General features: G+C 34.1%; 1 protein-coding gene across 2 annotated transcripts; it reads right to left on the bottom strand.

Annotated features, from left to right (window-relative positions):
• Positions 1–692: 692 nt before the first annotated feature.
• Positions 693–12,081, bottom strand: LOC122042898 (eukaryotic translation initiation factor 3 subunit J-like). 2 transcript variants are annotated; one of them, XM_042603286.1, is made up of 7 exons: positions 11,786–12,081; positions 11,611–11,678; positions 4,760–4,887; positions 1,683–1,837; positions 1,431–1,578; positions 1,182–1,341; positions 693–1,090 (listed from the first exon to the last, which is right to left on the bottom strand). In XM_042603286.1, exons 2-7 carry the CDS (start codon positions 11,621–11,623, stop codon positions 996–998), a joined length of 699 nt encoding a protein of 232 aa, XP_042459220.1. In that variant the 5' UTR covers positions 11,624–11,678; positions 11,786–12,081; the 3' UTR covers positions 693–995. The 2 variants fall into 2 exon arrangements, with proteins under 2 accessions (XP_042459220.1, XP_042459221.1); XM_042603287.1 differs by having other exon boundaries at positions 1,683–1,834; positions 11,786–12,080.
• Positions 12,082–13,075: the final 994 nt, after the last annotated feature.

Genomic DNA, 13,075 nt, shown 5'->3' with positions numbered 1-13,075 from the left:
ATTGTATTTACCAAGTGTTATCATACTTTTCTAAACTTGTTAGAGCATCCTAAATCTTTAATTTTTTCAAACCACAAAACCTGTAAATAAACTTGTTATTAATGTCTAAATCTTAATTATGAATTTCATTTCTTTTATATATATATATATATATATATATATATATAGATACACGGTGCACATCAAAATCCATGTTGAATCGATTCAACCCACCAGCCTTGTCTTCTCACGCTGGTCACGCCGATGGCCTCCAACCGCCTGCCCCGAACCTTACTATAACCGGAGGGGAATGAAAACCCAGAAGATTCCGACCACGATTGGTGGGGCTGAATTGTGACCGGAATTGTCCACGATCGTGAGACGAGCGCCAAAAGACGAGAATATCGGATCAATCTACTAGGAAGGATCGATCCACCCCACACAAGAAGATAGTCAGGCAGGACTAAATCGACTCAACCAGGTTGGATCAATCAGTAGATTGATCCACCGCACTGTTATGCACGGATGCGTGCTGTAAGATAATATTTCGTTATATATATATAATTGAACTAAATTAAAAACTTAAGCTTAGCTTGAGTTGAGCTGGATAGAACTTATAACAAACAAATTTAAATGAACTTAATGACAAACCCAAACAGCTCATTACACAGACACCCTTGGTTAGTTTCTCAAATAGAGAAACCAACCACGTATTTTTCATGTTAGAAGCAAATCATGAGCCCAACTCATTATAACATGTTACATTCAACCAAATTCTGCAAAAAGTTCTTACCCGCATCAAATGCAAAATCTGTTGTGACGTAAAATAATACAATATCCAACACAATGCAATCACAATAGAATAAAACAAACACCTCTCAAATACCCCTATATAAGTGAGACATTATCTCAAAAATGACAGACTCGCTAAGAAAATGTCACGTACTTCTGCAACGCCGTAATAATTACTCTTCATAACGTAATGGTAAATAACACAAGAAAACCAACTCAAGTAGTCACATGAAGTCATAATCGTCGGCATTATCATACCCACCGGTAGTGTCATAGTCATCCTCAGCCCTGCCTATGTGAAGTTGTTTTTTCTTTGCACCTATCAAATTATAGCAACAAAGCACCCATATTGTGTTTGTCAGCATAGGAACACATACCTTATGTAATAACAAGAACATTCTAATGCTTACCTTGTTTCTTCTTCCCAGCATTAGCTTCCTTCTCTGCCTTGAGCTTCTCATTTGCAATTGCTGTTATCGAGGAAGAGATTTCTTTTGCGTCTGCTGCTTTTAATGAAGTCATAGACAGTCTTATAACGTCTTTGAGAAGGCCTAGGTAATGGAAGCTTTTCTGAACGGTAGAAAAAGGAAATCCGATAAGTAACAAGGTAAAAAAGATCCAGAATTAGCCCAAAAGTTTCACACAAAAACAGTGCGTACCTCATAGGGACGAATTTTGTGGGAAAGGAGCTCAGCATACTCCAAGAAGTCATTCTCTGATTTGGGAATAAAGTTATCAAGACTTCTCTCATCACCTTTCTTGGCAAATAGCTCAGCAGTTGATTTATAATCAGCCTCTTCGACTAGCCTATGGAAGTGGATCATATGTTATAGTCAGCAGGCACATTAAGCAAATCAGTATAAAACTAATGCATCAAGTGCATCTGTCTTGAGTTTTTCCCATTATCACACCTTTGTTGGCGAAGTTTCTCAGCAACAGGATCTGCTAGCACATCATTAGTTATTTCAACTTTCTTGGCTTCTGGCTGTTTGTCTTTCTTCGTGGCACCTTTGCCACCCGTCTTTGTTGCAGTAACTTCTACCTCTTGCTGAGGCTTAGTTTCCTGCTGCAGAAAAACATGGCCTGTCATTCACTAAAATTATAGCAGTACTAGGACTATCATCTATATGCAAAAGGGGAAATTCAATGTCTTCCAATAGAAGTCCTTCAAAGCTCCTAATGGAAAAAGCACCAGCTGAAAAAGCATTCCAAGGATGACTGAGGCTCCTAGATAAACTAATGAACAAGCTTAGCAATATTTGAACATTGCGCTTCCAAGCAATAAATGGAGGAACCAGTGTGACAATACTGAGAATTCCTTCATTTTCCAACAATTCCTAGACACTAGCGAATTCAAGCAATAGCAAATATCAACTAGTCCAGGATGCCCACTATGTATTTTTCACATATATTCAAATAATAATTTTAGATAATATCCATGTGATAATTAAGATGTCCCCATATGCTGAAAGGAAAATTACAAGAAGAAAACCAACTTGTGCTTGGGGAATGTCTACTAATGAAAGCCAAAGTAAAGAGGAGGGGCACCTAAAGGATGGGGAGCATCTATCTACTCAGATGGAACTATAGAGAGAAGGGAACTAAGGATGATCACTTGACCTCTCTTTCCCTCCAAAATTAATCCACCCAAATATGGATGGAAATGAAAGGAAAGGAAGACAAAAATGATAAAGACCAATAAATTATTTCTTCGTCACCAACCCTCAAACACCATCAAACATTTGAGTCACCACTAGACCATCATTGGCAGCCCTCGAGGCATCATCAATCATCGCAATCAGCCATCAGCCTCACCATCACAGCCTTTGCATAACCAACCATTGTCAATTGTTCATGGACTATCTTGGCCACCAAATCCAACTGTCCAAACCATCATCGACAGCCAAATTTGACCATAAGACTACCATCAATCATCATTGGCTTATCACCAAACCACAATGGCTGCTGGGTATCTGCATTTTCAACCACCACCAACCATCATTCAACCATGGTTAGACGATCCACAGACATCGACTACCATTGTCACTTCCAAATAGTGCGGAGAACCTGTTGTAGGTTAGAAATATCAGTTCCTCTCCGTCCTATCCTTTCTGTCCTACTAGACATTTTTTATCACTCCTATTCTCTCCCCTCTTCCTCCTTTCCTCTCTGTCCTTTCTTCCAAATCTTCCTCCAGCCTAATAGGCATAGAATTAAAGCTAGATATATATCACTTGCAAGAAACAAATCAATACTGCTTCTCAAGATCAGAAATACAAGATTAATTGATTTTAGAATAAACCAATTTAGCTTCAATTAAAAAACCATGAATTTCCAATGTCCATCAAATAACGATTGAATGAACATCCTGCAAATTACATGGATAATTATATAACCTTTCTCCCAAATATAAATTGAGATCTCAGTAAAACATACCCATATCATTGTTCAAAAGCAAAGCATCCTTTTCTACCTTAACAAAGTGCTCCAATGAAGTAACTGAAACCATGGTCAAACTAACAAAAATCTTTGGCATAACATCATTTTCCACTAAGTTAACATGTAGTATAGAAAACCTAAAATTCTAGCATTGAATACACTGAAATATTTATGCATTTGACAAAGAGCTCGCTAAAGTATGTGTCTAAGCTAGTCCCTTATATGTACAGCAGTGACATGATAAATAACAAGCACTCCAAGCTGCAAAGTGAAAATGATAAAGTCAAATAACCACAGAAAAGAATGTTCAAAATTTCAAATTTAAGACTTTTTTAAATAAAATTAAATTTGAATTCAAAAATTCTTTATACCTTTAAATTGAACCGGATAGAGTTTTAAAAAAATGAATTATTTTCTCAACTTAATCAAATAAATGCTCAGTTAATCAAATTGTCACAATAAACCCTAGCTACTCCTCGACGCCCAAACTAAAGTCTGGAGAAGATGGATAGGAGAAGAAGCTCGATGTGATCTCATCAAATCCTATTTTTTCTATCACTTGTTCACACAAATCTCTTTCAATCTCTCTTGACATCCTAGAAGTCAAAACATGAAAAAGAATCCTTATCTATATTAGATATTAAATGTTTATCTTATCTAAATTTTTACATTTTAAATTATTTTTACATTTTTAGATGACTAACTAAGTTAAACCAATATTTGGATTTTGTGCATTAAGTGGAAGCTGGTGTAGGGTTGAGTGGAGCCCATTGAGTAACTTGGTGATAATGGTTATAGGATCAGATGGGTTCAAACTGAATTTAATTTGAACTTATTTTGGTTAGTTTAGAACTAAACCAAGTTTATATATAGAATAGTTTGGTATGGTCGTATTTAATTAAGTTGGCAGAATTTGCGAGAGGTTAGGAATTTACTCCCTTTCTCTACATCGTACTCTCCTCTCCTCCAATTTCTCTACCTTGCTCGCCCCACTACCTATCATTAGCCGCCAGCTACCAATCCCTTTCTCCCTTCTCCTCTAACAACTCTTCTCTCTCTTCCTCATGTTTCTTTGCTTTCACTGCACATGACATCGCCACTCAAGCTTCTCGGTCTTATCATGCCAGTATCATCATATATATTGGACGGCGAGCAAAACATTCACCGTGTCGACTAGCATGATTCAACATTCAAATCCTTAGTGAAGTCGCAACAAATCTTTTGCATGTGTTTTCCTCAATATTGGTGTTAAGAGAGTTTGGGTATTGATATTATGTTCTAATATTTTATAAAATACACGTCATTTTCATAAACTTTAGTGTGTGCATCCTTTGATCTAACAAACAATTAGATATACAAGTTAACTTCAACTTCAAGATAAATGGCTCACCAAAATAAGATAATAGAAATAAATGAATTAATTGAAATGGACAAATTGTCATAATATACGGCTGAGACTTCATTAATCCCAAAGAATTAAAAAAAATGTTTCCAAATTGCTCTTTGGTGAAGTTCTAAATAGTGCAAAGACATAAATTGGGTACTTTACCTGGACTGGTTCTTCCTCATCATCCCAAGATTCTTTGACATTTTCATCGTCTACGTCCTCATCATCCCATTGGTTCTTTGGCTTATTAATTAGTAGGCTTGGTGGTGCTGGATCAAAATCTTCTTCTTCTGCAAAAGCAAAAATTGAAGAAAACCATATATGATAATATACGCTACAAAATATATTTCAATAGTAAAGTAAGAGAGATATGAACAATCATATGTAAGAGTTCCTCAAAATACCCATGATAACTAGTGGCACAGACGGAATTTTCATTGTCGAATGCAATAAATTTAAAAAATTAATATAATACAAAATCGAATTATCCAACTCTAAAAACTCAAAAAACACTTTAAAAAATATAAGCTGAAATTTTCGAAATTTCAAACATTAGTGTAAGTCAATTTTCACAATCTAAAAGCCTAAATTTTGTATTTAATAACTTGAAAATGAACTTAAATTCGAAAATTTCGATCTTAGCCCTTGGTTCTAATTGAAACAATGATCAGTCGATTCCTAGAGCTTATCTATGACTCAAAATCGAAGAATCATTTATGATTTCGCTTCCTCATAATATTTAACATTTATATATATAAGACCTTCATTCCGATCTAAATAATCATTCTAACTAGCAACCTAATAAAATAAAATTTATACTTTACAAGTCTCATTCAATTAATGAAATATAAAAGTAAAAAAGAACAACTTACTCCTCTTGTTGTTGTGTGGGACAAAGGGGTAAAAGAGTTGCATATAAAGGGATGTTCGCTTGAAAAAATAAAAAGAAGACCATTGCCTTTGAGAAAAATGGAGAAGAGAAACCAAGATAGGGAAGAAGAAGCAAAAGAGGAGAATTTTACCTTCTTCGTTAGCAACCTCGACTAGATTCAGTGAGCTCGGCAACGACACAAAAAGAGCAAGGCAAGGTAAAACATGTATATTCTTGTGGTGTCAACCAAACCCTAAAAACATGAGAAGAGAAAGAAGATGCGAGTGTTGCTCTTGTTGCTGGAAGAGGGCAGCAGCTATGTTGTGTTTCTTGCTAGCTGGAGAAGAGAAAGGAGAAGAAAAGATAGCGCTTGAGAAGAGGTGAGGATGAAACTAAAGGTTTATTGTCGTTGGAGAAGAGAAGGAGAAGGAGAAGAAAGAAATGGGGAAGAAGAGGAAGGGAAAAATAAAAGAGGGATGGATGAAGGGGCATGGTGGTGGCGTACAACATAGCGGAGGTTGTTGCATGCATAGGGAGAAAAAACAAAGAAAAGAGAAGGTTTCCTTAAAAATACCCTAATTTGTTTTAAACCGATCGAACTCATTTAAACCTTAAACTTGGTTAGATCATAACCTAGCCAAATCAACTCCAAATTAATCCTGATTTGAACTAATCCTTATGTTCATGCATACCTGTTAGATTTAGTTCGAAATCCAATTTTAATTTACCACTCTCACTTCGTGGTTTTACAATTGAATTCATTCGTTTATTATTATATATTTTACTTTTAAATTCAATACTTAACATTCCAAGTCACGATATTTCGAAGTAAAAATGGTACGAATGGATAGCTTAAGTTGAGAACTTTCCAAATATGTAGTCAATTTCAATTTTCTAGAGACGAGGTGGTGAATCAGCTAGTCAAAGTGGTAGTAAGAGTTTGGTATTAATTTTTTTTACAAAGGAGGCGGTCGCACCCTCCCATTCCCATGTGGCTACGCCACTAATGATATCTATACATTATTAATGTCTTACTACGATTTATAATTACACAAGAAACTCATCTTCAACATCATGTCATGAATCTCAATCAAGCATAACAATCCTTCCATAAACTTCTCATTTTATAAACTCCACATCACTTTTCTTCACAATACAATGAATAGGAAATTCACTGATGAATCCACCCATTAGCCACTATGTTAGAAGCATGGCACTTTTTTATCATGGATAAGACTATTAAGCATTGGGCTAATCATGACATAATATGCATGCCGACCCTCCACCATAAATTGACATTTATAACAAGTGGTTTCATTGCTTGAAGCACATAAACATATGTCCCACAATTTATGTCTCCTTTCTTTGAAGGGGAGCCTTGGCGCAACGGTAAACAACCTCTTGCAAAAAGTAAGATAAGGCTACGTACAATGGATACTTCCCCGGGACCCCACATAGCAGGAGCTTCGTGCACCGGGCTGCCCTTTTTTTCTTTCGAATCTAAAATACAAATTGTGGTACAGTTCGGCCATCATTTAGCTGAAGTTATGCTGCAAAAGTTCATCAATCTAAATGTTGACTTTGGTCAAAATAGAATGCCTTAAGGGTATCTACATCATTAGATGTGTGACCCGGTTTTCAGATAATTTGCAATAGGTGATTTACACATATCATAGTTTTCCCTGGTTTTAAAGACACGGGCTTCAGGGACCGCATGAAATACCTATTGTTAAGCATGGATTTAACATATTGGCTCACACTATGACCCCATCCAAGTATTATCCCCTTTGATTAACTGGACTCCCTCAAGCTCTTTTATGGACTTGATGTTCTCCGAACAAGAGTTTGCTTGAATAAGGAGATGTTTTAAAGTGTTAAGAAGATGTTCACTATTCCAAATGTGGAACTAAAAACTCTATCTAAAACTAAAAGACATATTAACAACAAAATTATAGCTATATAAACATCTGCTGTGTGTATTTGTCGCTTATGACGAGGAATGAAACCCACATCAGGCAACGTATCTTCAATCGTTATAGGTCCTGTGATTAATTTTTTTTATGATATAATGCCCTTCTCCGTTTGAACAGTGAAGTCTATTGTCATTTGCAGTGATGATATCTTTTGATAACAATAACAACTAAGTCTTATCCCACTAGGTGAAGTTGACTGTATGGATCCTTTTACGTCATTGAATTATATCTCCTACTATATCATCATCTATACTTAAATAAATTTTATGTTTTTTTAGAGTGAAATTTTATCTCTTTTTATTGTTGTTAACTAAGTCTTTTTTTTGTCTTCCTCATTTGATGTGTGTATTTGTTATAGTTTCATATCGCCTAACTAGAACATTTATTGGTCATCTAAGTACATGCCCATACATCTTAAACATATCTCCCAAAGTTGTTCCTCAATAGATACAATTCTGGCTTTCTTTCTAATGCTCTCATTTCTTATTATGTTCATCCTCATATGTCCACACATCCACCTTAACATCTTCATCTCTGCAACTTTCATCTTATGCTCATGTGCTCAAGTCATAACCAACATTCAATTTCATATAACATAACAGGTCTAACGGCAGTTTTGTAAAATTTTTCTTTAAGTTTTAGAGGTACTTTATGATCACATAAAACACTTAATACTCTCTTCCATTTTAACCACCATCCTACTTGTATCATATATAAGACATTTCTCTCAATCCTTCCATCGTTTACAAAAATGATCCTAAATATTTAAAGCTCTCAGTTCTAGGCAACTCGTCATCTCTTATCTTAACAATTATCTCATTATGTCTAATATTAATAAACTTAAACTCCATATATTCTGTCTTTATTTTACTGAGCCTAGAACTTTTACCATTTAGTGTTTCCCGTCAAGATTCTAGTTTAGCATTTACTCCACGTGTTTCATCTACCAAAACAATATCATCGGCAAACAATATGCACCACGGTACTATGTATTGAATGTGTGCAGTTTGTTCATAATTAGTATAAAAAGATAAGGACTTAGATGTAACTCAATCTTTATTGGAAAAATACTTCAATTACTCCGCCTAATGTCTTCAATTCGGTAGTTACATCCTCATACATATCCTTAATTAGTTCAATATATGTTACGCTAACACTAGAATTCTCCATATAATTTTTACTCTATCATAAGCTTTTTCTAAGTCAATGAATATCATGTGTAAATTTTGTTTTGACTCCCGATAATCTTTAATTAATTGTCTAAGAAGATATATAGCTTCTATTGTCAACCTTCCACGCATGAACCCAAATTGATTTTTGGTCATCGTGATCTTCTTCCTTAATATTTTTTCTAGGTTAAGACCCTTATAGTTTGCACAATTTTGTACAACTCCCTTGTTCTTATATAAGAGAACTAAAGTACGTACCCTCCATTGATCAGACTTTTTTTGGTTTTCAATATCATACATTGTTTCCCTATGCATTTCCATAACTCTTAGATTATCATTTGGTTCAACGGCTTTTCCATTGTGCATCCCATTTAAAGTTTGTTCTATTTCTAAAATTTGAATTCTAAAATAAAAATTTAAATTTTTATACTCATTTCACTTACTTAAATTACTTAAGTTAAGTTGGTCACCTAAATCTTTATTAAAAAGTTGATGAAAATACCTCTTCTACCGCTCTTTTATTTCTCCATCGTTTACTAGTTCCCTATTGTATTCATCTTTAATACATTTTATTTGGATAAGATCTCTTGTCTTCCTTTCTTTCACTTTAGTTATTCTATAAATGTCTTTCCCCTTCTTTTGTATATAATTTTTAATATAATTGTTCAAAAGTTTCATTATTTGCTTCATTCACTACTTTTTTAGCCTCTTTCTTAGCTATTGTATATTTTTTAAAATTTTCCTCATTCTTATAAATATATAATTTCTTATAAGCCGTTCGTTTTTCCTTCACTTTCTATACTTTCTCATTCCACCACTAAAATTCTTTCCTTGATGATGCATGTCCCTTTGACTCATCGAGTATACTCAGTTATTATTTTCAACTTTGATATCATTTTATTCCATGTCATATTAAAGTCACTATATATTTCACCTAATGTTTGTACTCCTATCTTCTCCTTAAATATATTTTTTTTTTCTCATCCTTTAACTTCTACCACTTAATTGCAGGAGTCACATATATTTTCTTTCTATTAATACTATACTTGAGGCATATATCCAGCACCATTAACCTATATTGGGTAGTTAACTTTCTTCAGAAATGACCTTGCAATCTTTACAAATTTTCTATTCCTCTTCCTAACCATAAGAAAGTTAATTTACGATTTATTATTCTCACTTTTGAACGTGACAAGTGTTCTCTTTTCTTAAAAAACTTATTAGCTAAATAAGATCATATGCTATCGCAAAATCCAATATAGTTTTCCCTCCTTCATTTCTCATTCCAAACCCATAAGCCCCGTATACCTTCTCATATTCCTCATTTTTCACTCTGGCATGCTCATTTAGATCACCACTTATTAAAATCATTTTATTTGGCGGAATGTTTTGTAATACTTCACTTAAGTTGTCCCAAAACCTTGATTTGGTAGTTTCATCTAGTATATATATGCTAATTACGTTCATAATTTTTTTTTGTTACTATTATCTTAAGGATTATAATATTCTATCCCCTTTTCTAACTACTTCTACATCTTCATCCTTTAACTAATTATCGACAATAATACTCTATTTCTTGCTTTAGTCTTTCCTATGTACCATAACTTAAAACTCGAGTTCTCTATCATCGTTGCTTTCTCGTCTACCCATTTTCTTGTACACACAATATACTAACTCTTATCCTAATCATCACATCTACTGCCTCTATTGATTTATCAATGAGGGTTCTTATGTTCCATGTCCAAAATCTTAGACTATTAGTTTTCCTATAATATTTGTTCTTATCCAACCTTGTGAGAACTCTTGCATATTTAACACTACACCCAAGTTCTCATCAAGATATAGCGATCCTTACCGATATGTTACAGTCGGACCTTACAATGCGAACTCTTGCATATTTAGTACTATACTCGAGTTTTGGAGATGTAGCAGTCCTTGCTGAAACATTACAATCGGATCCTGCAGCGGGTTCCTTCCGGGGAACAACCTAATATTAGCACAATAATCTAATGGATTCATTCATTGAACATTTGTCATAGTTTAACTATGTTGGAAACCTAAATCCAGCCAAGTCAATTAGTCAATATTATCGGCACGAGTGGACTAGATTTCCTTTCCCAAGAAAAATTGTCCCAAAAGGCATATGTATATATTTTTGAGATTTACTAGGCTTGGAGGTTTGAACTCCTCATCCAACATACCTATTCGAGGTCTACAAGTCTTAGATGTTTGTACTTCTCATGGATGTGTGACTAAAAGTTTATTAAATCTATTCATTTAAGGAAAATTAAAAAAAAAAAAAACAGGAAAAGAAAATGAAGATTGCTCATCATTTTGGATTTTTTCCCCCAAAGAGCACGGCAAAAGTATTTAAAAAAAATAGTTTGGAAGAGCAAGAGGCATAACCAGAAATTTCGAATATAAAATGAGCATTTCCTAAGAACAGATTAATCAATGAAATCATGTCAGTTTAGCAAGAAAATTAAAATGAAGGCATGCTAAAAGCCTTGAATGAATTTCTCAGATGTTTCTGAGTTGAAAATAGATACAAATTTTAAGTTAAAAAGGAAGAATTTTGATGGCTCAAGAAAAGTCAACAAAAAAGGACTCTTTCAATAAGCAAAATGAGCTTTTTCAACTCAAAAACACTTGAGCATTACATTGGAGACTCCTACAGAGTTCCAATATAAATTTTTAGCAAAAAGGACTTGACTTGTGCTATCAAGGGATTTTATCAAAAATGTCTTGATGGTATGTTTCAGCACAAAAACACCTGAACAATTCATTTGAGACTTCTATGCAGCCTCTAATATGATTCCGTTTCCCTAAGTATGAGTCTATCCATAAAAGCTGTTGTTAAATGAATAATTTTGACAGCAAAATAATTAGAAAAGATATATTTGTTTAGTTCTGGGTATGTAAAGAGAGAAGGTTCGTGGTATGCCAATCTAAAGGTAACAAATAAAGGTCATCGCAATCTAAAGTTGAAGGAACACCAACCCCAGTCAGCCATGATTTCCTTTTTTCAATTACTTTACTGCTTCAGAACACGATCTAATCTAAGAATCCTGCAAAGAAAAGTACAAGAATAGAATCCGAATAAGAATATATCATTCATCATACAATCCACAGGTAGATTGATTACCAAGCTCCACTAGTCCGAAGCGGATCATACCTCCCAATCAAGGAACCAATCAGAAGTTCTCTCGACTTGGATGCTGTCCTGAAAAAATAGCAAGATCCGTCCTCGGAGGGTTTGGTGGCGTACGGAGAAGCGGGGGCGGCCCGATCGATCAGTCGACGGTATTTAGGGACGGAACGTAAGCCTAGACGAGGCACCGCGATGCAATCGGCGGCGCAGAGACGGAAGCGGCTGTGGCGATGAGGCGAGGAGAGAGAAAGAGAGAAAGGGATCGGCGCTGGAGGCGGTGCGACCTGACTGCAATGGAAATCAAGCGCCGCTTTGGCCAACTCGTGGGTTTTAATAATAGGGTGGAGTTAGCATTCCACCGAAAGATTCCTCTCATAATTAATAATTATTAAAATATATTCATATAATTTTTTAATCAATAGATGGCATGGATTTATTTGACATTATATATAAATTATATATAAATTTTAAAAATATTTTTAGTATAATTTCTTACTAAGAAACACAATAATATATTTATAAATTATACTAAGACTTAGTAGTGATTGAACTCATCAATTTCACTATTGATGCAAACATACCAATTCGGTCTTATCACACCAAGGGGTGATTTATTTAGGTGTTTTAATATTTGTATAATATATTGGTTGTGGATACATAGGGGAGAATGAGTTTAAGCTAGGTTGATATTTAAACAAAGTAAGGTTATTTAAATATTTGAGTATAAAGCTCTACCGAATTGATGTTAACTAAATATTTAGAGCATTTAGTATTAATTTTTTTATTACTATATCTAAAATTTAAGATAAATAATCTAATTTATTAAATTTAGATAATTATTTTTTACTATATACTACATCAAATATTTTAAAATTTTTATCATCTTTTATTTTTTTATTATTTTCTTTTCTTTCTTCTATTTTTTATTATTATATTTATAAAATGAGTGAAAGGAAAGAAATTGAAAAGATTGAGCGGGAGGAGCGAGATGAAAAATAAATATTATTTTATTTTTAGGATAGAGATTTTATTATCTAAATTTAGAAAATCACTATTCATCGAATCTAAATTTAGGGTATAGATAGGGTAACTGATGTTAGGGGTGGTAATTTTTTGACCCGACATGAAAACACGACCCGAACCGAACACGAAAAAATCATGTTAGAGTTGGGTAGTTTCGGGTTCGGGTCGAAATCGGGTAGATCAAATTGACTCAATTAATAAATAGGTCGGGTTCGGGTCAACCTGAAATGACCCAATTACAACCCGCGAATCCGTTTATAAATAATTATAAATTTAAACTAAAATTACAAA

Source organism: Zingiber officinale, chromosome 2A (assembly GCF_018446385.1).
Source record: "Zingiber officinale cultivar Zhangliang chromosome 2A, Zo_v1.1, whole genome shotgun sequence".
Classification (NCBI taxonomy): Eukaryota; Viridiplantae; Streptophyta; class Magnoliopsida; order Zingiberales; family Zingiberaceae; genus Zingiber; species Zingiber officinale.
The sequence above is the reverse complement of the archived record's forward strand: the minus strand, read 5'-3'. Positions and strand labels throughout refer to the sequence as shown.

What these genes read in the sequence shown, in the direction of transcription:
- LOC122042898 (XM_042603286.1), bottom strand. An exon ending in ATGAGGAAGAACCAGTCCAG is followed by an intron (nt 1,838 to 4,759) that starts GTAAAGTACCCA and finishes GTTTTTCTGCAG; the next exon opens with CAGGAAACTAAGCCTCAGCA. An exon ending in GAGAAACTTCGCCAACAAAG is followed by an intron (nt 1,579 to 1,682) that starts GTGTGATAATGG and finishes CCACTTCCATAG; the next exon opens with GCTAGTCGAAGAGGCTGATT.